Source organism: Zonotrichia leucophrys, unplaced genomic scaffold, assembly GCF_028769735.1.
Source record: "Zonotrichia leucophrys gambelii isolate GWCS_2022_RI unplaced genomic scaffold, RI_Zleu_2.0 Scaffold_64_270646, whole genome shotgun sequence".
NCBI lineage: Eukaryota > Metazoa > Chordata > Aves > Passeriformes > Passerellidae > Zonotrichia > Zonotrichia leucophrys.
The window spans coordinates 43517-63889 of record NW_026992269.1 but is presented as its reverse complement, the minus strand read 5'-3'; the positions used below and the strand labels follow the sequence as shown (position 1 = coordinate 63889).

At 61.4% G+C, this 20373-nt stretch overlaps 2 protein-coding genes across 7 annotated transcripts in view; one reads left to right on the top strand and one right to left on the bottom strand.

Annotated features, from left to right (window-relative positions):
* The window catches only part of DHX16 (DEAH-box helicase 16), a 116927-nt gene that overhangs the window by 81974 nt on the left and 14580 nt on the right, over positions 1–20373 (bottom strand). For 5 of the 6 annotated variants that reach the window (XM_064737504.1, XM_064737507.1, XM_064737509.1 and 2 more), the window contains 11 exons: positions 19591–19801; positions 17809–17907; positions 16059–16211; positions 14842–14982; positions 13679–13841; positions 12936–13054; positions 12478–12545; positions 11142–11304; positions 9906–10067; positions 8340–8513; positions 7037–7262 (listed from right to left, as the gene is read on the bottom strand). In XM_064737504.1, coding sequence (XP_064593574.1) covers positions 7134–7262; positions 8340–8513; positions 9906–10067; positions 11142–11304; positions 12478–12545; positions 12936–13054; positions 13679–13841; positions 14842–14982; positions 16059–16211; positions 17809–17907; positions 19591–19801 — 1582 coding nt within the window. In that variant the 3' untranslated portion in view covers positions 7037–7133. Of the gene's footprint in view, positions 1–7036; positions 7263–8339; positions 8514–9905; positions 10068–11141; positions 11305–12477; positions 12546–12935; positions 13055–13678; positions 13842–14841; positions 14983–16058; positions 16212–17808; positions 17908–19590; positions 19802–20373 lie in introns of those variants that run through there. The other variant, XM_064737505.1, reaches the window with a different exon arrangement.
* Positions 623–7029, top strand: CUNH6orf136 (chromosome unknown C6orf136 homolog). The gene is given in 7 exon segments (XM_064737514.1): positions 623–691; positions 694–942; positions 1805–2170; positions 3012–3100; positions 4435–4635; positions 6603–6672; positions 6803–7029. Coding segments are annotated over 7 exon segments (1128 nt in total). The 3' UTR covers positions 6887–7029.

The following is a 20373-nucleotide window of genomic DNA, read 5'->3' as shown; positions in this document are numbered from 1 at the left end:
GGAATGGATTCCTGCCCTACTGGGAACCAGTTCCTGCCCCATAACCCAACTGGGAACCACTTCCCATCCTATCATGGACCAGTTTCCACCCCACTGGAACCAGTGCCTGCCCCACAGCCCTACTGGGAATGGATTCCTGCCCTACTGGAAACCAGTTCCTGCCCCATAACCCAACTGGGAACCAGTTCCCACCCCACTGGGAACCAGTTTCTACCCCATAACCCAACTGGGAATGGATTCCTGCCCTACTGGGACCAGTTCCTACCCCATAACCCAACTGGGAATGGATTCCCGCCTTACTGGAATCAGTTCCCGCCCACTGGGCCCCTTCCCCCCGCCCCGTGGGTGCCCCTCCCCCCGCCCGGCCCCGGGGGGTGCCGACCCCTCCCCTGCCCCGCTCGTTTTTTGGAGACATTTCAATAAAATCGGCGATTTCGGCTCCTTATTGACGTCTCTTCCGGGTGTGGGCGTGGTTTAGCTGGGAGTTCACCCATATATGGGCATAGCCACGCCTCCGAGCGTGGGAGCGGCGCTTCCCATTGGCTGTCACCTCTTGGCTCCGCCTCTTTTCTACCTCTTGAATGAACTACGGGTAGGCGGGAACGGCGCGGTATCAATGCGCATGCGCACCCGGCTCCGGGTCACCTTCCCGCGGTCTGCGCAGGCGCGTTGCGGTGAGGCGAAGGGGGGGCGGGAAGCGCGCGCGCGGCCCGCGCAGGCGCAGAGCGAGCGGCCGCCGTGAGGGGAGAAAAGCGGCGGCAGCGCCGAGCGGGGACAGCGAGGGGACAGCGAGGGGACACCGGCGCCGCCATGTACCGGCACGTCACCGCCACCGTCACCGCCGCCGTCCGCCTCCGGCCCGGCCGCGCCTGGGCTCCGGCAGCCGCGGCAGCGCCTCCCGGGCCGGCCCCGCCGCGCCGCCGCTACCGAGCGCGGCTGCAGGTGAGGGGAGAGCCGTGAGGGGGAAGAGGCGGGGGCGGGGTTATGCAAATAGCGCCGCAGAGTAGGTGGGGTTATGTAAATAGCGATGGTGGTGGGCGGTGGGGTGGGCGGGGTCATGCAAATTGAGGCGCGGGTTGTTTTGGGCAGAGGGGTTTATGTAAATAGGGAGCGGTGGGTGGGCGGGGACACACAAATAGAGAGTTGCGTTTAAAATTGAGGCTGGGCGTGGTTATGCAAATGAGCAGCCTAAATAGTTTCGTTTTGCCGCTAACAGGGCGTTGTTATGTAAATAGCCACCTTAAATAGTTTCGTTTTTGCCGCTAGCGGGGCGTGGTTATGCAAATCGCGGGCCAGTTCATGCTGGGGGCGTGGCTTCGTCCTGGGGGCGGAGCCGGCCCCCTAAATTCCCATTTTCCATCCCAAATTCCCCATTTTTCCCCACCTAAATTCCCCATTTCCCCCCCCCACAAATTCCCCATTTTTACCCCCCCTAAATTCCCCATTTTCCTCCCCCACCCAAATTCCCCTTTCCCCCCCCAAATTCCCCACTTTTACCCCCCCAAATTCCCCATTTTTTCCCCAAATCTGCCCTGAATTCCCCATTTTCTCCTCCCCTAAATTCCCCATTCCCCCCCCAAATTCCCCATTTTTCCCCCCCCAAATTCCCCACTTTTACCCCCCCTAAATTCCCCATTTTCCCCCCTAAATTCCCATTTTTCCCTCCCTAAATTCCCCATTTCTCCCCTAAATTCCCCATTTTTCCCCCCCTAAATTCCCCATTTTTCCCCCCCTAAATTCCCATTTCCCCCCCAAATTCCCCATTTTCCCCCCCTAAATTCCCATTTTTCCCCCCAATTTCCAGGACCTTGAGCCCCCCCTGGTCCCGGGCCCAGCCCTGGCGCTGCTGCCCCCCCCGCGCTGCCCCCCCCGGCCCCCCGGGACCCCCGGGCCGCCCCCCCGGGGGCTGCAGGGGCTCGGGGGGGCTCCGGTGACCACGGTGGACGGGCGGCGCGAGGACGACATCGCCGTCAGGGACAGGGACGGCGACAGGGACAGGGACAGGGACAGGGACAGCAGGGACGGGGAGCCCGGGCTGGGGGCGCGGCTGCTGCTGGGACCCCCCCCCAGCCCGGGCAGCCCCCCAAAGGGCGGCGGGGGGAGCCCCCAGAGGAACCCCCCGAGCATGGAGGAGCACCTGGCCAGCATGCACGAGCGGCTGCGGCACGAGGTGACACCCTGGGGACACCTTGGGGACATGGGGACACCTGGGGACACCTTGGGGACATGGGGGGACATGGTGGACATGGGGACACCTTGGGGACACCTTGGGGACATGGGGGGCACCTTGGGGATACCTGGGGGATACCTGGGGGATACCTGGACAAAATGGGGACACCCTGGGGACATGGGGGACAAAATGGGGACACCTGGGGGGAACCCCCCGAGCATGGGGGAGCACCTGGCCAGCATGCACGAGCGGCTGCGGCACGAGGTGACACCCCAGGGACACCTTGGGGACACCTGGGGGACATGGGGACACCTGGGGGACATGGGGACAAAATGGGGAAATGGGGGGACACCTGGGGGACACCTGGGGGGACATGGGGGCATGGGGACACGGGACAAAATCAGCATGCACGAGCGGCTGCGGCACGAGGTGACACCGCGGGGGGACATGGGGACACCTGGGGGACACCTGGGGATACCTGGGGGACATGGGGACAAAATGGGGAGGGGGTGACAAAATGGGGAGGGGGTGACAAAATAGAGAGAGGGTGACAGAGTGAGGACGGGGGACAAAAGGAGACAGTGATAAAATGGGGAGGGGGTGACAGAATGACCCAGGGAGGAGGTGACAGAATGGGGAGGGGGGACATGGGGACAAAATGGGGAGGGGGTGACAGAATGGGGAGGGGGTGACAAAATGGGGGGGGATTGATGGGAAAAGGGGGTGGGACAGGCCTGGGGGAGGTGACAGCACCAGGGGGAGGTGACAGCACCAGGGGGAGGTGACAGTGACCCCGGGGGGGTGACAGTGACCCCGGTGACCCCCCTGTCCCCACCCCCAGCTCCCCAATTTCTTCCTGAAGATCCCGGACTATGGGCTGTACGCGCCCGACGTGGAGTTCCAGTGCCAGCACCTGCACCTGCACACGCGGTGGGTGACAGTGGGGACATTGGGGACACTGAGGGGACATTGGGGACACTGGGGGGGTCAGTAACACCTGCACACACGGTGGGTGACACTGGGGGGACAATGGGGACACTGAGGGGGTCAGTAACACCTGCACACGCGGTGGGTGACACTGAGGGGACACTGAGGGGACATTGGGGACACTGGGGGGGTCAGTAACACCTGCACACGCGGTGGGTGACAGTGGGAACAATGGGGACACTGAGGGGACAATGGGGACACTGGGGGGGTCAGTAACACCTGCACACGCGGTGGGTGACAGTGGGGACACTGAGGGGACACTGGGGACACTGAGGGACATTGGGGACACTGGGGGGGGTCAGTAACACCTGCACACGCGGTGGGTGACAGTGGGGACACTGAGGGGACACTGGGGACAATGGGGTGACAATGGGGACATTGGGGGGTCAGTGCCAGCACCTGCACCTGCACACGCGGTGGGTGACAGTGGGGACACTGAGGGGACACCGAGGGGACACTGGGGGGGTCAGCAACTCCTGCTGCACCTGCACACGCGGTGGGTGACAATGGTGACAATGGGGACATTGGGGACACCGAGGGGACATTGGGGGGCCAGTGCCTGCACCTGCACACGCGGTGGGTGACAATGGGGACAATGGGGACAGTCCTGGGGACAGCCCTGTCCCCGCAGGGTGGCCCTGGGAAGGTGACAGTGGGTGACAATGGGTGACAGTAGCAGCGATGGGGTATCACAGGGAGGTGACAATGGGTGACAATGGTGTCCCCGTGTCCCCAGGGGCCGGCCCATGTACGCCGTGGCCGTGGCGCTGTGCCGGGCAGGGATGGGGCAGTGACAATGGGTGACAATGGCAGTGTCAGGGTGGCACAGGGAGGTGACAATGCTGTCCCCTGTCCCCAGGGGCCGGCCCATGTACGCCGTGGCCGTGGCGCTGTGCCGGGCAGTGACAGTGGGTGACAATGGCAGTGTCGGGGTGGCACAGGGAGGTGACAGTGGGTGACAATGACACACTGCCATGTCCCCAGGGGCCGGCCCATGTACGCCGTGGCCGTGGCGCTGTGCCGGGCAGTGACAGTGGGTGACAGTGGCAGCAATGGGGTGGCACAGGGAGGTGACAATGGTGTCCCGTGTCCCCAGGGGCCGGCCCATGTACGCCGTGGCCGTGGCGCTGTGCCGGGCAGTGACAGTGGGTGACAATGACACTGACAATGGTGTCCCCTGTCCCCAGGGGCCGGCCCATGTACGCCGTGGCCGTGGCGCTGTGCCGGGCAGTGACAATGGGTGACAATGACACTGTCCCGTGTCCCCGTGTCCCCAGGGGCCGGCCCATGTACGCCGTGGCCGTGGCGCTGTGCCGCGCCCTGGCCTGGGGTTACTTTGCCAGCCTCAGGCTGGAGGTGCTGGCGCTGACGCGGCACCCGGAGGATTGGAGCGTGCGGGCGCGGTGGCGCCTGACGGGGCTGCCCCTGCACCTGCTGCTGCTGCGCTGGTACCGGCGCGACAAACGGACCCTGCTCAGGTGAGGGCACACCTGGGTGACACCTCATTGTCACTGTGTCACCCCTGTGTCACCCACTGCCACCCCCGTGTGTCACTGCCCCTGTGTGTCACTGCCCCTGCACCTGCTGCTGCTGCGCTGGTACCGGCGCGACAAACGGACCCTGCTCAGGTGAGGGGACACCTGTGTGACCCCTCATTGTCACTGTGTCACCCCCCATTGCCACTGTGTCACCTGCCATTGTCACTGTGTCACCCACTGCCACCCCCTGTGTGTCACTGCCCCTGTGTGTCACTGCCCCTGCCCCTGCACCTGCTGCTGCTGCGCTGGTACCGGCGCGACAAACGGACCCTGCTCAGGTACGGACACACCTGTGTGACACCTCATTGTCACTGTGTCACCCCTGTGCCATCCCTGTGTCACCCCTGTGTCACCCACTGCCACCTCTGTGTGTCACTGCCCCTGTGTGTCACTGTCACTGCCCCTGCCCCTGCTGCTGCTGCGCTGGTACCGGCGCGACAAACGGACCCTGCTCAGGTACGGACACACCTGGGTGACACCTCATTGTCACTGTGTCACCCCTGTGTCACCCCCGTGTGTCACTGCCCCCGTGTGTCACTGCCCCTGCACCTGCTGCTGCTGCGCTGGTACCGGCGCGACAAACGGACCCTGCTCAGGTGAGGGCACACCTGGGTGACACCTGTGCCACTCCTCATTGTCACTGTGTCACCCCTGTGTCACCCACTGCCACCCCCTGTGTGTCACTGCCCCTGCCCCTGCACCTGCTGCTGCTGCGCTGGTACCGGCGCGACAAACGGACCCTGCTCAGGTACAGACACACCTGTGTCACCCGCCATTGTCACTGTGTCACCCCCGTGTGTCACTGCCCCTGTGTGTCACTGTCCCTGCACCTGCTGCTGCTGCGCTGGTACCGGCGCGACAAACGGACCCTGCTCAGGTGAGGGGACACCTGTGTGCCATCCCTGTGCCACCCCTGTGTCACCCCTCATTGTCACTGTGTCACCCCCCGTGTCACCCCCTTGTACCACCGGGACAAACGGCACCTGCTGCATTCAGTGACACCCCTGTGTCATCCCCAGACCCACCTGTGCCACCCCTGTCACACCTGTGTCACACCTGTGTCACCTCCTGCCATCCCTGTGCCACACCTGTGTGACACCTCATTGTCACTGTGTCACCCCTGTGTCACCCCCTTCTACCACCAGGACAAATGGCACCTGCTGCACTCAGTGACACCCCTGTGTCACCCCCAGACCCACCTGTGTCACCCCTGTGTCACCTCCTGCCATCCCTGTGCCACCCCTGTGTCACCCCCCATTGTCACTGTGTCACCTCTTTCTACCACCAGGACAAGTGGCACCTGCTGCACTCAGTGACACACCTGTGTCACTCCTGTGTCACCCCTGTGTCACCCCCAGACCCACCTGTGCCACCCCTGTGTCACCCCCTGTCACCTCTGTCACTCCTGTGTCACCCCCAGACCCACCTGTGTCACCCCCTGTGTCACCTCCTGCCATCCCTGTGCCACACCTGTGTCACCCCCCATTGTCACTGTGTCACCCCCTGTGTCACCACCTTCTACCACCAGGACAAACGCCACCTGCTGCATTCAGTGACACACCTGTGTCACCTCTGTGTCACACCTGTGTCACTCCTGTGTCACCCCTGTGCCACCTCCTGCCATCCCTGTGTCACACCTGTGTCACCTCTGTCACTCCCTGTGCCATCCCCCATTGTCACTGTGTCACCCCCTGTGTCACCTCTTTCTACCACCAGGACAAGTGGCACCTGCTGCATTCAGTGACACCCCTGTGTCACCCCCAGACCCACCTGTGCCACCCCTGTCACACCTGTGTCACACCTGTGTCACCCCTGTGTCACCCCCAGACCCACCCGTGCCACCCCTGTCCCCCAGCGGGGTCGGTGCCACCCCGATGTCCCCAATGTCCCCCCCGATGTCCCCCCAGGTCCTACGACGCCCTCTCCACCTTCTTCCTCAACTCGCAGGGGCTGATCCGCTGCCACCGCGTGGACAAGGTGAGTCTGGGCACACCTGGGCACACCTTGGTGACACCCTGGTGACACTCTGGTGACACCTTGGTGACACCCTGGTGACACTTTGCTGACACTCTGGTGACACTTTGGTGACACTCTGGTGTCCCCCCAGCTGATGCCAGCCCCCACGGCCGTCCCCGAGCCCAAGAAGCTGCTGGTGGCCGCGGCGCTGGCGGTGGCGCTGGCCCGGCCCTGATGCCACCACCGACAGGAGGTGACAGGGACACCTGTGTGTCCCCTCCCCCCCCCCCTTTGTCACCTGTGTCCCCTCCCCCCCCCGTGTCCCCAATGTCCCCCCCACCCCTTAAATTAATGTACAGAATAAAGGAGCAGCGGTGACACGGGGACAGCGGCGGTGCCACCGAGCGTGGGGGGGCTGTATTGGGCTGTCCCCAAATGTCCCAAAATGTCCCCAAAATGTCCCCAAATGTCCCTGGGGGGGGTCAGCCCAGCTCCTCCCGCGATTTTCCGGCTTTTTTGGGCATTTTGCGGCCGCTGCCGTCCTCGAGCTCCTTGGCCTGGTAATAATGGGGGGCGACCTCCAGCAGCCACGAGCTGTCGATCTCGATCACCTGGGGACAAGGACACGCCTGTCACACACCTGGGACACACCTGGGGACACCTGTGACACACCTGTGTCACACCTGTGTCACACCTGGGGACAGCCAGGAGCTGTCGATCTCGATCACCTGGGGACAAGGACACGCCTGTCACACACCTAGGGACACCTGTGACACACCTGTGACACACCTGTGTCACACCTATCACACCTGGGACACCTGTGATACACCTGGGGACACCTGTGTCACACTTGGGGACATCTATCACACCCCTAAGGACAGCCAGGGCCACCTCCAGCAGCCACGAGCTGTCGATCTCGATCACCTGGGGACAAGGACACGCCTGTCACACACCTGGGACACACCTGGGACACACCTGGGACACACCTGGGGACACCTGTGATACACCTGTCACACCTGTGATACACCTGTCACACCTGGGGACATCTGTGATACACCTGTGATACACCTGTGACACACCTGTGTCACACCTGTGTCACACCTGGGGACAGCCCTAAGGACAGCCAGGAACACCTGAGGATAGGAGTGGTGGCTTGGGGTCCCTGCTTTGTCACCTTGGAGTTGTGTCTTTTGTGTCCCCATACCCACAGTGTGTCCCCATACCCACACTGTGTCCCCGTACCCACACTGCCCCATGACCCCAGTGTGTCCCCAGGTGTCCCAAAGGTGTCCCAGGGTGTCCCCAGGGTGTCCCCAAGGTGTCCCCACCTGTCTCATGAACTCCTTGGAGGTGCACACAGCTTGGGGTAGAGCACCCAGCGTGTCCCTGTACCCACAGTGTGCCCCCATACCCACACTGCCCCGTGTCCCCATGACCCCCGAGTGTCCCCATGTCCCTGCCATGAACCCACAGTGTCCCCAGCTGTCCCCAGCTGTCCCCAGGGTGTCCCCACCTGTCTCATGAACTCCTTGGAGGTGCACACCAGCTCGTGGTAGAGCACCCAGCGTGTCCCTGTACCCACAGTGTGTCCCCATACCCACACTGCCCTGTGTCCCCATGTCCCTGCCATGCCCCCAGGTGTCCCCAGCTGTCCCCAGGGTGTCCCCAAGGTGTCCCCATGTCCCCACCTGTCTCATGAACTCCTTGGAGGTGCACACCAGCTCGTGGTAGAGCACCCAGCGGGGCTGCAGCGAGAACAGGGCGCTGTTGGGGTGGATGAACACGGGCTGCTGGTGCTTCACCGTGCGGTACCCGCCCCGCGCCAGGCGCGCCGTGTGGTAAAAGAACCCGGCTGTGATGGCCTGGGGGGACAGGAGAGGGGACAGTGTCACTGGGAGGGACTGGGATGGCACTGGGTTATACTGGGATGCACTGGGATCGGTACCCGCCCCGCGCCGTGTGGTAAAAAAATCCCGCTGTGATGGCCTGGGGGGGGACAGGAGAGGGGACAGAGTCACTGGGATGGACTGGGATGGACTGGGATACACTGGGATGGCACTGGGATGGACTGGGATGGCACTGGGTTATACTGGGATGGACTGGGATCGGTACCCGCCCCGCGCCAGGCGGGCGGTGTGGTAAAAGAACCCGGCTGTGATGGCCTGGGGGGACAGGAATGGGGACCTTGTTATTGGGATGGACTGGGATGGCACTGGGTTATACTGGGATATACTGGGATGGCACTGGGATGGACTGGGATGCACTGGGATCGGTACCCGCCCCGCGCCGTGTGGTAAAAAAATCCCGCTGTGATGGCCTGGGGGGACACAAAAACGGGGACAGTGTCACTGGGAGGGACTGGGATGGACTGGGATATACTGGGATGGACTGGGATGGACTGGGATGGCACTGGGATATACTGGGATGGACTGGGATGGACTGGGATGGCACTGGGATATACTGGGATGCACTGGGATGCACTGGGATCGGTACCCGCCCCGCGCCAGGCGGGCGGTGTGGTAAAAGAACCCGGCTGTGATGGCCTGGGGGGACACAAAAATGGGGACAGAGTCACTGGGATGGTCTGGGATGGCACTGGGATGGACTGGGTTATACTGGGATGGACTGGGTGGCACTGGGATATACTGGGATAGCACTGGGATGGCACTGGGATACACTGGGATGGACTGGGATGCACTGGGATGCACTGGGATGGACTGGGATCAGTGGCTATTTTGGGGGATGTTTTGCGGGATATTTTTTGGGGATATTTTGAGGTGTGTTTGTGGGATATTTTGTGAATATTTTGGGGATATTTCAGGGGATATTTTAGGGATATTTTGGGGATATTTTGGGATATTTTGGGCTGTATTTGGGGTTTACCTTCCTGACCAGGTCCAGGTTGCCCCCGCACGAGGACGGCGCTGAGGTGGATTTGGGCGATATTTTGTGGGATATTTTATGGATATTTTGGGGATATTTCAGGGGATATTTTGGGGATATTTTGGGATATTTTGGGCTGTATTTGGGGTTACCTTCCTGACCAGGTCCAGGTTGCCCCCGCACGAGGACGGGGCTGAGGTGGATTTGGGCGGTATTTTGTGAGATATTTTATGGATATTTTAGGGATATTTTGGGGATATTTTAGGGATATTTTGGGGATATTTTATGGATATTTTGGGGATATTTTAGGGATATTTTGGGGATATTTTGGGGATATTTTGGGCTGGTTTTTGGGATATTTTGGGGTTTACCTTCCTGACCAGGTCCAGGTTGCCCCCGCACGAGGAGGGCGCGATCTCCACGCGCTCCATCAGCCCCTGCAGCTGCTCCCGCACGTCGCGGGCCCGGCGCAGGGAGCGCGCCTGCACAAAGTGCTCGTAGCACCATTGCAGGGAGTGACCGCTGGCCACCCACTGCCGGACACGGGGGACAATGGGGACAGCGGGGACAGCGGGGACATTGGGGACATTGGGGACAGTGGGGGACATGGGACAGGGGGACAGGGGACAGCGGGGACAGTGGGGACAGTGGGACAGCAGGACAAGGAACACGGGGGACACAGGAACAGCAGGGGACAGCAGGGGGACATGGGGGACAGAGGACATTGGGGACAGTGGGGGACAGCGGGGGGACAGTGGGGACATTGGGGACATGGGGACAGGGGGGACAGTGGGACAGAGGGACAGTGGGGTACATTGGGGACAGCAGGGGGACATTGGGGACAGTGGGGTACATTGGGGACATGGGGAACAGGGGAACATTGGGACAGTGGGGACAATGGAGACAGTGGGGACACGGGGACAGCGGGACAGCAGGGGACAAAGGGGGATATTGGGAGATGGGAGACAGCAGGACATTGGGGACACAGGGGGACATTGGGGACAGCGGGGGACATTGGGAACAAGGGTACATTGGGGACACAGGGGACATTGGGACAGCAGGGACATGGGACATGGGGACATTGGGGATACACAGGGACAGCAGGGACAGTGGGGACAGCGGGGACATTGGGGACAGTGGGGACAGCAGGGGGACATGGGGGACACAGGGACATTGGGGACAGCAGGGACAGTGGGGACAGTGGGGACATGGGGACAGTGGGGACAGCAGGGACAGCGGGGACAGCAGGGGGACATTGGGGACACAGGGGGACAGCGTTGGGGACACACAGGCAGAGACACACGGAGGGGACAGGGACAGAGAAAGGGACACGGTCAGTGCTGCTGCTGGATGCTGTCATGTCGCCAACCTCTCAATGTCCCCAAACCCCCCCATTATCACTGATGTCCCCAATACCCCAATGTCCCCAATGTCCCAATGTCCCACTGTCCCCACTGTCCCCCTGTCCCCACTGTCCCCAATCCCCCACTGTCCCAATGTCCCCGCTGTCCCCACTGTCCCCACTGTCCCCACTGTCCCCAATCCCCCCACTGTCCCCACTGTCCCCACTGTCCCCAATGTCCCCACTGTCCCCGCTGTCCCCGTACCTGGTTGTAGACGTTGAGCAGCACCAGGTGGTCGCCCCCGGGCACGGTGAAGGCCACGCGGGCGCTGTCGGCGTGCAGCACCTTGTCCTTGGGCCGGTAGAACACGGCGTTGTTCACCGACAGCATGGCGGCCACCGTGAGAACCTCCTCAGTGCAGCCGTACCTGTGACATTGGGGACAGTGGGGACACTCAGGGGACATTGGGGACACTGTGAGAACCTCCTCAGTGCAGCCGTACCTGTGACATTGGGGACAGTGGGGACACTCAGGGGACATTGGGGACACTGAGGGGACACTGGGGACACTGTGAGCACCTCCTCTGTGCAGCCATACCTGTGAGGGGACATTGGGGACACTCAGGGGACATTGGGGACACTGTGAGCACCTCCTCTGTACAGCCGTAACTGAGATATTGGGGACATTGAGGGGACATTGGGGACACGGCCGTTGTTCACCGACAGCATGGCGGCCACCGTGAGAACCTCCTCTGTACACCCATACCTGGGACATTGGGGACATTGGGGACATTGGGGACATTGGGGACACTGTGAGCACCTCCCCTGTATGGCTGTAACTGAGATATTGGGGACACTGAGGGGACATTGGGGACACTGTGTTGTTCACCGAGAGCATGGCGGCCGTGAGAACCTCCTCCATACAGCCGTACCTGATTGGGGACAGTGGGGACATTGGGACATTGAGGGGACATTGGGGACACAGCGTTGTTCACTGACAGCATGGCGGCACCATAAGAACATCCTCCGTGCAGCGTACCTGGGACATTGGGGACACACAGGGGACACTGAGGGGACACTGAGGGGACACTGGGGACACTGTGTGTTCACCGAGAGCATGGTGGCCACGTGAAACTCTTCAGGTTCATTGAGGGACACTGGGACATTGGGGACACTGAGGGGACACTGTCAGAACCTGCTCGGTACAGCCATAACTGAGATATTGGGGACACTGAGCGGACATTGGGGACACTGAGGGGACATTGGGGACACTGTGAGCACCTCCTGTACAGCCATAATGAGATATTGGGGACATTGGGGACACTGAGGGACATCATCAGAACCTCTATGTGTAGCCATATCTGTGACAATGGGGACATTGGGACATGCCGCACCATCAGACCTCCTCCATGCAGCCATACCTGATTGGGGACATTGGGGACACTGAGGGGAAACTGGGACACTGAGGGAGATGAGACATTGGGGACATTGGGGACACTTTGGGGACATTGGGGACACTTTGGGGACACTGAGGGGAGATGGGACACTGGGGATACCCTGGGGACACTTTGGGGACATTTGGGGACGTGTCTGTCACTCACTGCTCGCTCGCCAGGATCATCTTGGCCAACATTGGCTCCACCGGCAGCTCCGCCATGCGCCGGCCCAGCTGGGACGGACAGAGGGGACAGAGGACAGAGTGACCACCAGGGACACCCCAGTCCCTCCCAGTCCCTCCCAGTATTCCCAGTGCTCCCAGTTACCGTGGTGAGCTCGCCCAGGTGGTTCAGGTGGTTCATTCCCCATTCCCAGTCCCATCCCAGTCCATCCCAGTTCCTCCCAGTGCTCCCAGTTACCGTGGTGAGCTCGCCCAGGTGGTTCAGGTGGTTCATTCCCAGTGCTCCCAGTTCCCTCCCAGTCCCAGTCCAGTCCTTAGCCGCCCAGTGTTCATTTCATCCCATTCCCCTCCCATTTCCTCCCAGTTACCATGGTGAGCTCGCCCAGGTGGTTCAGGTGGTTCATTCCCCATTCCCCAGTCCCTCCCAGTATTCCCAGTTACCGTGGTGAGCTCGCCCAGGTGGTTCAGCGCCCCCAGCGCGTAGAGCTGCTCCAGCGCCAGCACCAGCGTCTCGTGGGGGGGAGGGTCCAGGAAATCAAAGTGGATCAGATCGTTGATACCTGGGGACACCCTGGGGTCACCTTGGGGTCACCTTGGGGTCACCTCGGGGTCACCTGGCGCCACTCTCTGGGCACCTGGTGTCCCCACCTCAGTCCCTGTGCAACCCTGGTCCCCAGTCCCTCCCAGTGGCCCACAGCTGTCCCATTCCCAGTCCTCCCAGTCCCCCCTCCCAGTCCTGTCCCAGTCTCCCATCCCAGTCCATCCATCCATCCATCTCCAGTCTCCATCCTCCCAGTCCATAATCTCCATCCATCCATCCAGTCCATCCCAGTCTCCATCCTCCCAGTCCCTCCCAGTCCCTCCCAGTCCATCCCCAGTCCCTCACAGTGCCCATAAACTCCATTCCCCAGTCCATCTCAGTCCATCCCAGTGCCCATAACTCCATCCCCAGTTCCCTCCCAGTCCCTCCCAGTCCCTCCCAGTCACATCCCATTTCCATCCCAGTCCCTCCCATGTCCATCCCAGTCCCTCCAGTCACCTCCCAGTCCATCCATGCCCATAACTCACTCCAGTCCCTTCCCAGTCCCTCCCAGTCCCTCCCAGTCCGTCCCAGTGCCCATAACTCCATTCCCAGTCCATTCCCACTCCATCCCCAGTCCATCCCAGTCCGTCCCAGTGCCCACCCAGGCTCTTGAGCAGCAGCACCAGCGCCCCCAGGTCGGCTCTCTGGATCTCGGGCACCGCCGTCTCCTCCAGCTCGTGCTGGAACGCCCAGGCCGTGTAGAGGCGGAAACACTTCCCGGGCGCCACGCGGCCGGCGCGGCCTGCGCGCTGATTGGCTGAGGCCTGGGGACACCAAAGGGACACCTGTGACACCTGGGACACACTGTGAACACCTGGATACCCTGGACACACTGGGACATACCTGGAACACCTGTGATACACAGGACACACCTGTGACACACCTGGGACACACCTGGGATACCTGTAACCCACTGGGTTATACTGGGACAGCAGTGACACACGGCCAGCACGGCCTGCGCGCTGATTGGCTGAGGCCTGGGGACGGGAGGGACACACCTGTGACACACCTGGGACACACCTGGGACACACCTGGGACACACCTGGGACACCTATAACCCACTGGGACAGCAGTGACAGCGGCCCGCGCGCTGATTGGCTGAGGCCTGGGGACGGGAGGGACACACCTGTGACACACCTGGGACACACCTGGGACACACCTGGGACACACCTGGGACACCTATAACCCACTGGGATACACTGGGACACACTGGGATACACTGGGACAGCAGTGACAGCGGCCCGCGCGCTGATTGGCTGAGGCCTGGGGACGAGACCAACTGTGACACACTTGCACACCTGGACCACTGGGACCTAAACACTGGAACCTGGGAACACTGACAGGTGACACACAGCGGCTGCCGCGATTGGTGAGCCTTGGGACACCAAGGGACTTCCGTCGGACACACTGACACAGGGACTACACAGTGCCACAGTGACCACCTGGAGCACGGTGTCACACCAGGGACTCATGCGAGCAGCCCAGGTTAGGACAATAGATGACAATAACATGCTGACAGGCGTCAAAGGTGACACGCAGGTGACACACAGGTGACACAGGTGACACAGGTGACACAGGTGACCCACCTTGGAGCACGGTGTCACCACCAGGGACTCCATGCCCGTGCGGGCGCTCACAGGAGGTGACAGTATGTGACAATAAGGTGACAATAGATGGCAGTAAGGTGTCACAGGTGACACACAGGTGACACAGGTGACACACAGGTGACACACAGGTGACACAGGTGTCACACAGGTGACCCACCTTGGAGCACGGTGTCACCACCAGGGACTCCATGCCCGTGCGGGCGCTGTAGCTTTTCTGCTTGCAGAACCCGGGGTCCAGCACGTACACGATGCCGTCGATGGTCACCGAGGTCTCGGCGATGTTGGTGGCCACCACCACCTGTGACGGGCGTGGGGACACGCTGGGACACGCCCGGGACACGCCCTCGCAGGCCACGCCCCTCCCGGGCACACCCGGCTAAGCCACGCCCCATTTAAAGCACTTGGTGTTAAGCCCTGCCCACTTGGAGCTCCAACCAATCACGGGCTGCACTGTGGGCCACGCCCAAGGAAGCCACACCCCTTTAGGCCACACCCAATTGAGCCACACCCATTTTGACAACATAAAGCCACACCTCATTTAGATAACACCCAATTAAGCCCCACCCACTCTGTCAATGCTCAGTTAACCTCCGCCCCATTTAGACCACACCCATTCTAGCCACACCCAAATTAAGCCCCACCTACTCTGAAAACACCAAATTAAGCCCCGCCCCATTTAAACTACACACCTTTATACCTCACTCAATTAAGCCCCACCCCAATTAGACCACACACATTTTAACCACACCCAATTAAGCCCCACCCACTTGGACCACACCCAATTAAACCACACCCCATTTAGACCACACCCATTCTAACCACACCTAAATTAAGCCCCACCCACTCCGACCACACCCAATAAACCACACCCCTTTTGCCCCTGCCTATTTTGACCACACCCAGTTAAGCACCACCTACTTTTATGAAACCACGCCCCCTCCCAAGGTCCTGCCCCCCTCTTAAAGGGCCAGCGCACCTTCCTGGCGCCCTAAATGAAACCCCACCCCATTTCCCTCAAACCCCACCCCCTTCTCCTTAAACCCCACCCCTCTCCCATTACACCACACCCCTTGCCGAGGCCACACCCCCTCTCTTAAAGGGCCAGCGCACCTTCCTGGCTCTGTAAATGAAACCCCACCCCTTCCTCTTAAACTCCACCCCATTTCCCTCAAACCCCGCCCCTCTCCCTTTACACCACGCCCCCTGCCGAGGCCCCGCCCCTCTCTTAAAGGGCCAGCGCACCTTCGTGGCACCCTAAATGAAACCCCACCCCATTTCCCTCAAACCCCACCCCTGTCCCTTAAACCCCACCCCTCTCCCGCTGTGCCACGCCCCCTGCCGAGGCCCCGCCCCCCTCTTAAAGGGCCAGCGCACCTTCCTGGCGCCGGGGGGCGTGGGCTGGAAGATGCGGGCCTGCAGCTCCGAGGGCAGGTTGGCGTAGATGGGCAGCACCAGCAGCTCGGGCAGGCGCGAGCCCAGGCGGCGGCAGCGCTCCTGCAGCAGCTCCACGCAGGCCTCGATCTCCTCCTGGAACCCAGGGGACATTGGGGACATTGGGGACATTGGGGACATCAGGGACATTGGGGACACCCAGGGGATTGGGGACATCGGGGACAAGAGCAGCGCCAGCAGTGCTCCTGCAGCAGCTCCACGCAGGCCTCGATCTCCTCCTGAAATGTTGGGGACATTGGGGACATCGTTGGGGACATCAGGGATATTGGGGACTCCCAGGGGATTGGGGACATTGGGGACAAGAGCAGCACCAGCAGCTCCATGCAGGCCTCGATCTCCTCCTGGAACCCAGGGGACATCGTTGGGGACAGCGTTGGGGACACTGGGGACAGCCAGGGGATTGGGGACATCAGGGATATTGGGGACATTGGGGACATTGGGGACAAGAGCAGCACCAGCAGCGCTCCTGCAGCAGCTCCACGCAGGCCTCGATCTCCTCCTGGTGTTGGGGACATTGGGGACATTGGGGACACCCAGGGATGTCTGGGACATTGGGGACAGCCAGGGATTGGGGACATTGGGGATATCAGGGATACCAGGGACATTGGGGACAGCAGGGACAGCAGGGACACTGGAGACACTGGGGACAGGGGCAGCACCAGCAGCTCCACGCAGGCCTCGATCTCCTCCTGGAACCCAGGGGACAATGGGGACATCGCTGGGGACATTGGGGACACTGGAGAGATCAGGGACATCAGGGACATTGGGGACACTGGGGACATCAGAGACACTGGGGACAGGGGCAGCAGCAACAGCTCCACACAGGCCTCGATCTCCTCCTGAAACCCAGGGGACATCATTGGGGACATTGGGGACATCATTGGGGACATCGTTGGGGACACTGGGGACACTGGAGAGATCAGGGACTCCCAGGGGATTGGGGACATTGGGGACAGGGGCAGCAGCAGCAGCTCCACGCAGGCCTCGATCTCCTCCTGGAACCCAGGGGACATTGGGGACATCCTTGGGGACACTGGGGACATCAGGGATATTGGGGACACCCAGGGGATTGGGACATTGGGGACAAGAGCAGCACCACCAGCACTCCTGCAGCAGCTCCACGCAGGCCTCGATCTCCTCCTGACATTGGGGACATCGTTGGGGACATTGGGGACATCGTTGGGGACATCAGGGATGTCAGGGACATTGGGGACAGCCAGGGGATTGGGGACACTGGGGACATTGGGGACATTGGGGACACTGGGGACAAGAGCAGCAGCAGCAGCTCCACGCAGGCCTCAATCTCCTCCTGGAACCCAGGGGACATCATTGGGGACATTGGGGACAGCGTTGGGGACACTGGAGAGATCAGGGACTCCCAGGGGATTGGGGACACTGGGGACAAGAGCAGCACCAGCAGCGCTCCTGCAGCAGCTCCACGCAGGCCTCGATCTCCTCCTGGAACCCAGGGGACATTGGGGACATTGGGGACATTGGGGACATCAGGAACATTTGGGAGACTGGGACATTGGGGAGATTGGAGACACAGAGGGACAAAGACTGGCGGCAAGAAATTGGGGTTGGGGACAGGGGAGAACAGGGACACCTGCGGGGTTGGGGACAGCAGGGGGACACCGAGGTGACACCCAGGTGACACTGAGGTGACACTGACCTGCCCGGTGAGGAAGACCAGGATGTCCCCGGGGGGTTGGGTGACGTGGATCTGCAGCACCGACACCACGCACGCCTCCAGGTAATCGGCCTCGGGTGCCTGTGGGGACACAGGGGACATTGGGGACAGCAGGAGGACACAGGGGACACGGGGACATCAGGGGACAGCAGCACCAATGTCCCCAGAGGTCCCCAGCCAGCCATCCCCCCCCTTCTCCTGTGTCCCCAAATGCTCCCAACAGCCCCAGGTACCCCTGAACACCCCCAGTGTCCCCATTAATGTCCCCAATGTCCCCATTAATGTCCCCAAGTCCTCAATGCCCTAAACACCCCCAATGTCCCCAATACCCTGAATGTCCCCAATGCTCTGAACACCCCCAGTGTCCCCATTAATGTCCCCAATGTCCCCAATGCTCTGAACATCCCCAGTGTCCCCCAATGTCCTCAATGCCCTAAATGCCCCCAATGTCCCCATTAATGTCCCCAAGTCCTCCATGCCTTAAATGCCCCCAATGTCCTGAATGTCCCCAATGTCCTGAATGTCCCCAGTGTCCCCACGTCCCCAGTGTCACCTTGGTGTAGCAGATGTCAATGGGCAAGTGCCACCTGGGGATGACTGGGTGTCCCCATGCTCTCAATGTCCCCAACACCCTGAATGTCCCCAATGTCCCCAGTCCCCAGTGTCCCCATTACCCCCAATGTCCCCAATGTCCCCAATGTCCCAATGTCCCCAATGTCCCTGATGTCCCCAATGTCCCCAGTGTCACCTTGGTGTAGCAGATGTCCACGGGGAAGCGGCGCCCCGGGATGACCGGGTGTCCCCATGTCCCCATTACCCCCAATGTCCCCAATGTCCCAATGTCCCCAGTGTCCCCATGTCCCCGGTGTCCCAATGTCCCAACGTCCCCAGTGTCCCCAATGTCCCCAATGTCCCCATGTCCCCCAATATCCCCAATGCCCCAATGTCCCCATGTCCCCATTGTCACCTTGGTGTAGTAGATGTCCACGGGGAAGCGGTGCCCCGGGATGACCAGGTGTCCCCATGTCCCCATTACCCCCAATGTCCCAATGTCCCCATGTCCCTAATGTCCCCAATGTCCCCATGTCCCCAGTGTCCCCAGTGTCCCCATGTCCCAATGTCCCCAATGCCCCCAATGTCCCCAATGTCCCCATGTCCCCAGTGTCCCCAATGTCCCCAAGTCCCCGTTGTCACCTTGGTGTAGTAGATGTCCACGGGGAAGCGGCGCCCCGGGATGACCCCAATGTCCCCGATGTCCCCAATGTCCCCACTGTCCCCAGTGTCCCCAATGTCCCCAATGTCCCCAATGTCCCCAATGTGCCCAATGTCCCCGTTGTCACCTTGGTGTAGTAGATGTCCACGGAGAAGCGGCGCCCCGGGATCACCCCAATGTCCCCGATGTCCCCATTACCCCCAATGTCCCCAATACCCCAGTGCCCCCAATGTCCCCAATGTCCCCAGTGTCCCCAATACCCCCAATGTCCCCACTGTCCTCAGTGTCCCCAAGTCCCCAATGTCCCCAATGTCCCCAATGTCCCCGATGTCCCCAATGTCCCCGTTGTCACCTTGGTGTAGTAGATGTCCACGGGGAAGCGGCGCCCTGGGATGACCCCAATGTCCCCAATGCCCTGAACGCCCCCAGTGTCCCCATTACCCCCAATGTCCCCACTGTCCCCAATGTCCCCGATGTCCCCAATGTCCCCACTGTCCCCAATGTCCCCATTGTCCCCAGTGTCCCCAGTGTCCCCATGTCCCCGGTGTCACCTTGGTGTAGTAGATGTCCACGGGGAAGCGGCGCCCCGGGATGCGGAAGACGGGCGCGTGGTCGAAGAAGGCCGAGAAGCGCTCGGTGTCCAGCGTGGCCGAGGCCACCAGGACCTTGAGCTGCGGCCGGAAGCGGGCGATGTCCTTGATGAGGCCGAAGAGCACGTCCGTGTGCAGGGTGCGCTCGTGGGCCTCGTCCACCATGATCACGCTGCGGACACACGGACACGGGGATGGACACACGGACACCGGGATGGACACAGGGATGGACACACGGACACAGGGATGGACGCATGGACATGGGGACATGGGGACAGGGTCACACGGACACTGGATGGACACACAGACATGGACACACGGACACGGGGATGGACACAGGATGGACACACGGACACCGGGATGGACACAGGGATGGACACACGGACACAGGGATGGACACGGGGATGGACACACGGACACAGGGATCGACACACGGATGGACACATGGACACAGGGATGGACACACGGACACAGGGATGGACACACGGACACCGGGATGGACACAGGGATGGACACCGGGATGGACACACGGACACAGGGACATGGGGACAGGGACACAGGGACAGAGACAACAACAAGGACACATCCCCAGTGTCCCCTGGGTGTCCCTGTTCTCTGTGTCCCCAGTGTCCCCAGTGTCCCCAATGTCCCCAGTGTCCCCAATGTCCCCAATGTCCCCAATGTCCCCAATGTCCCCAATGTCCCCACTGTCCCCAAACCCCCCAGGTGTCCCCAATGTCCCCA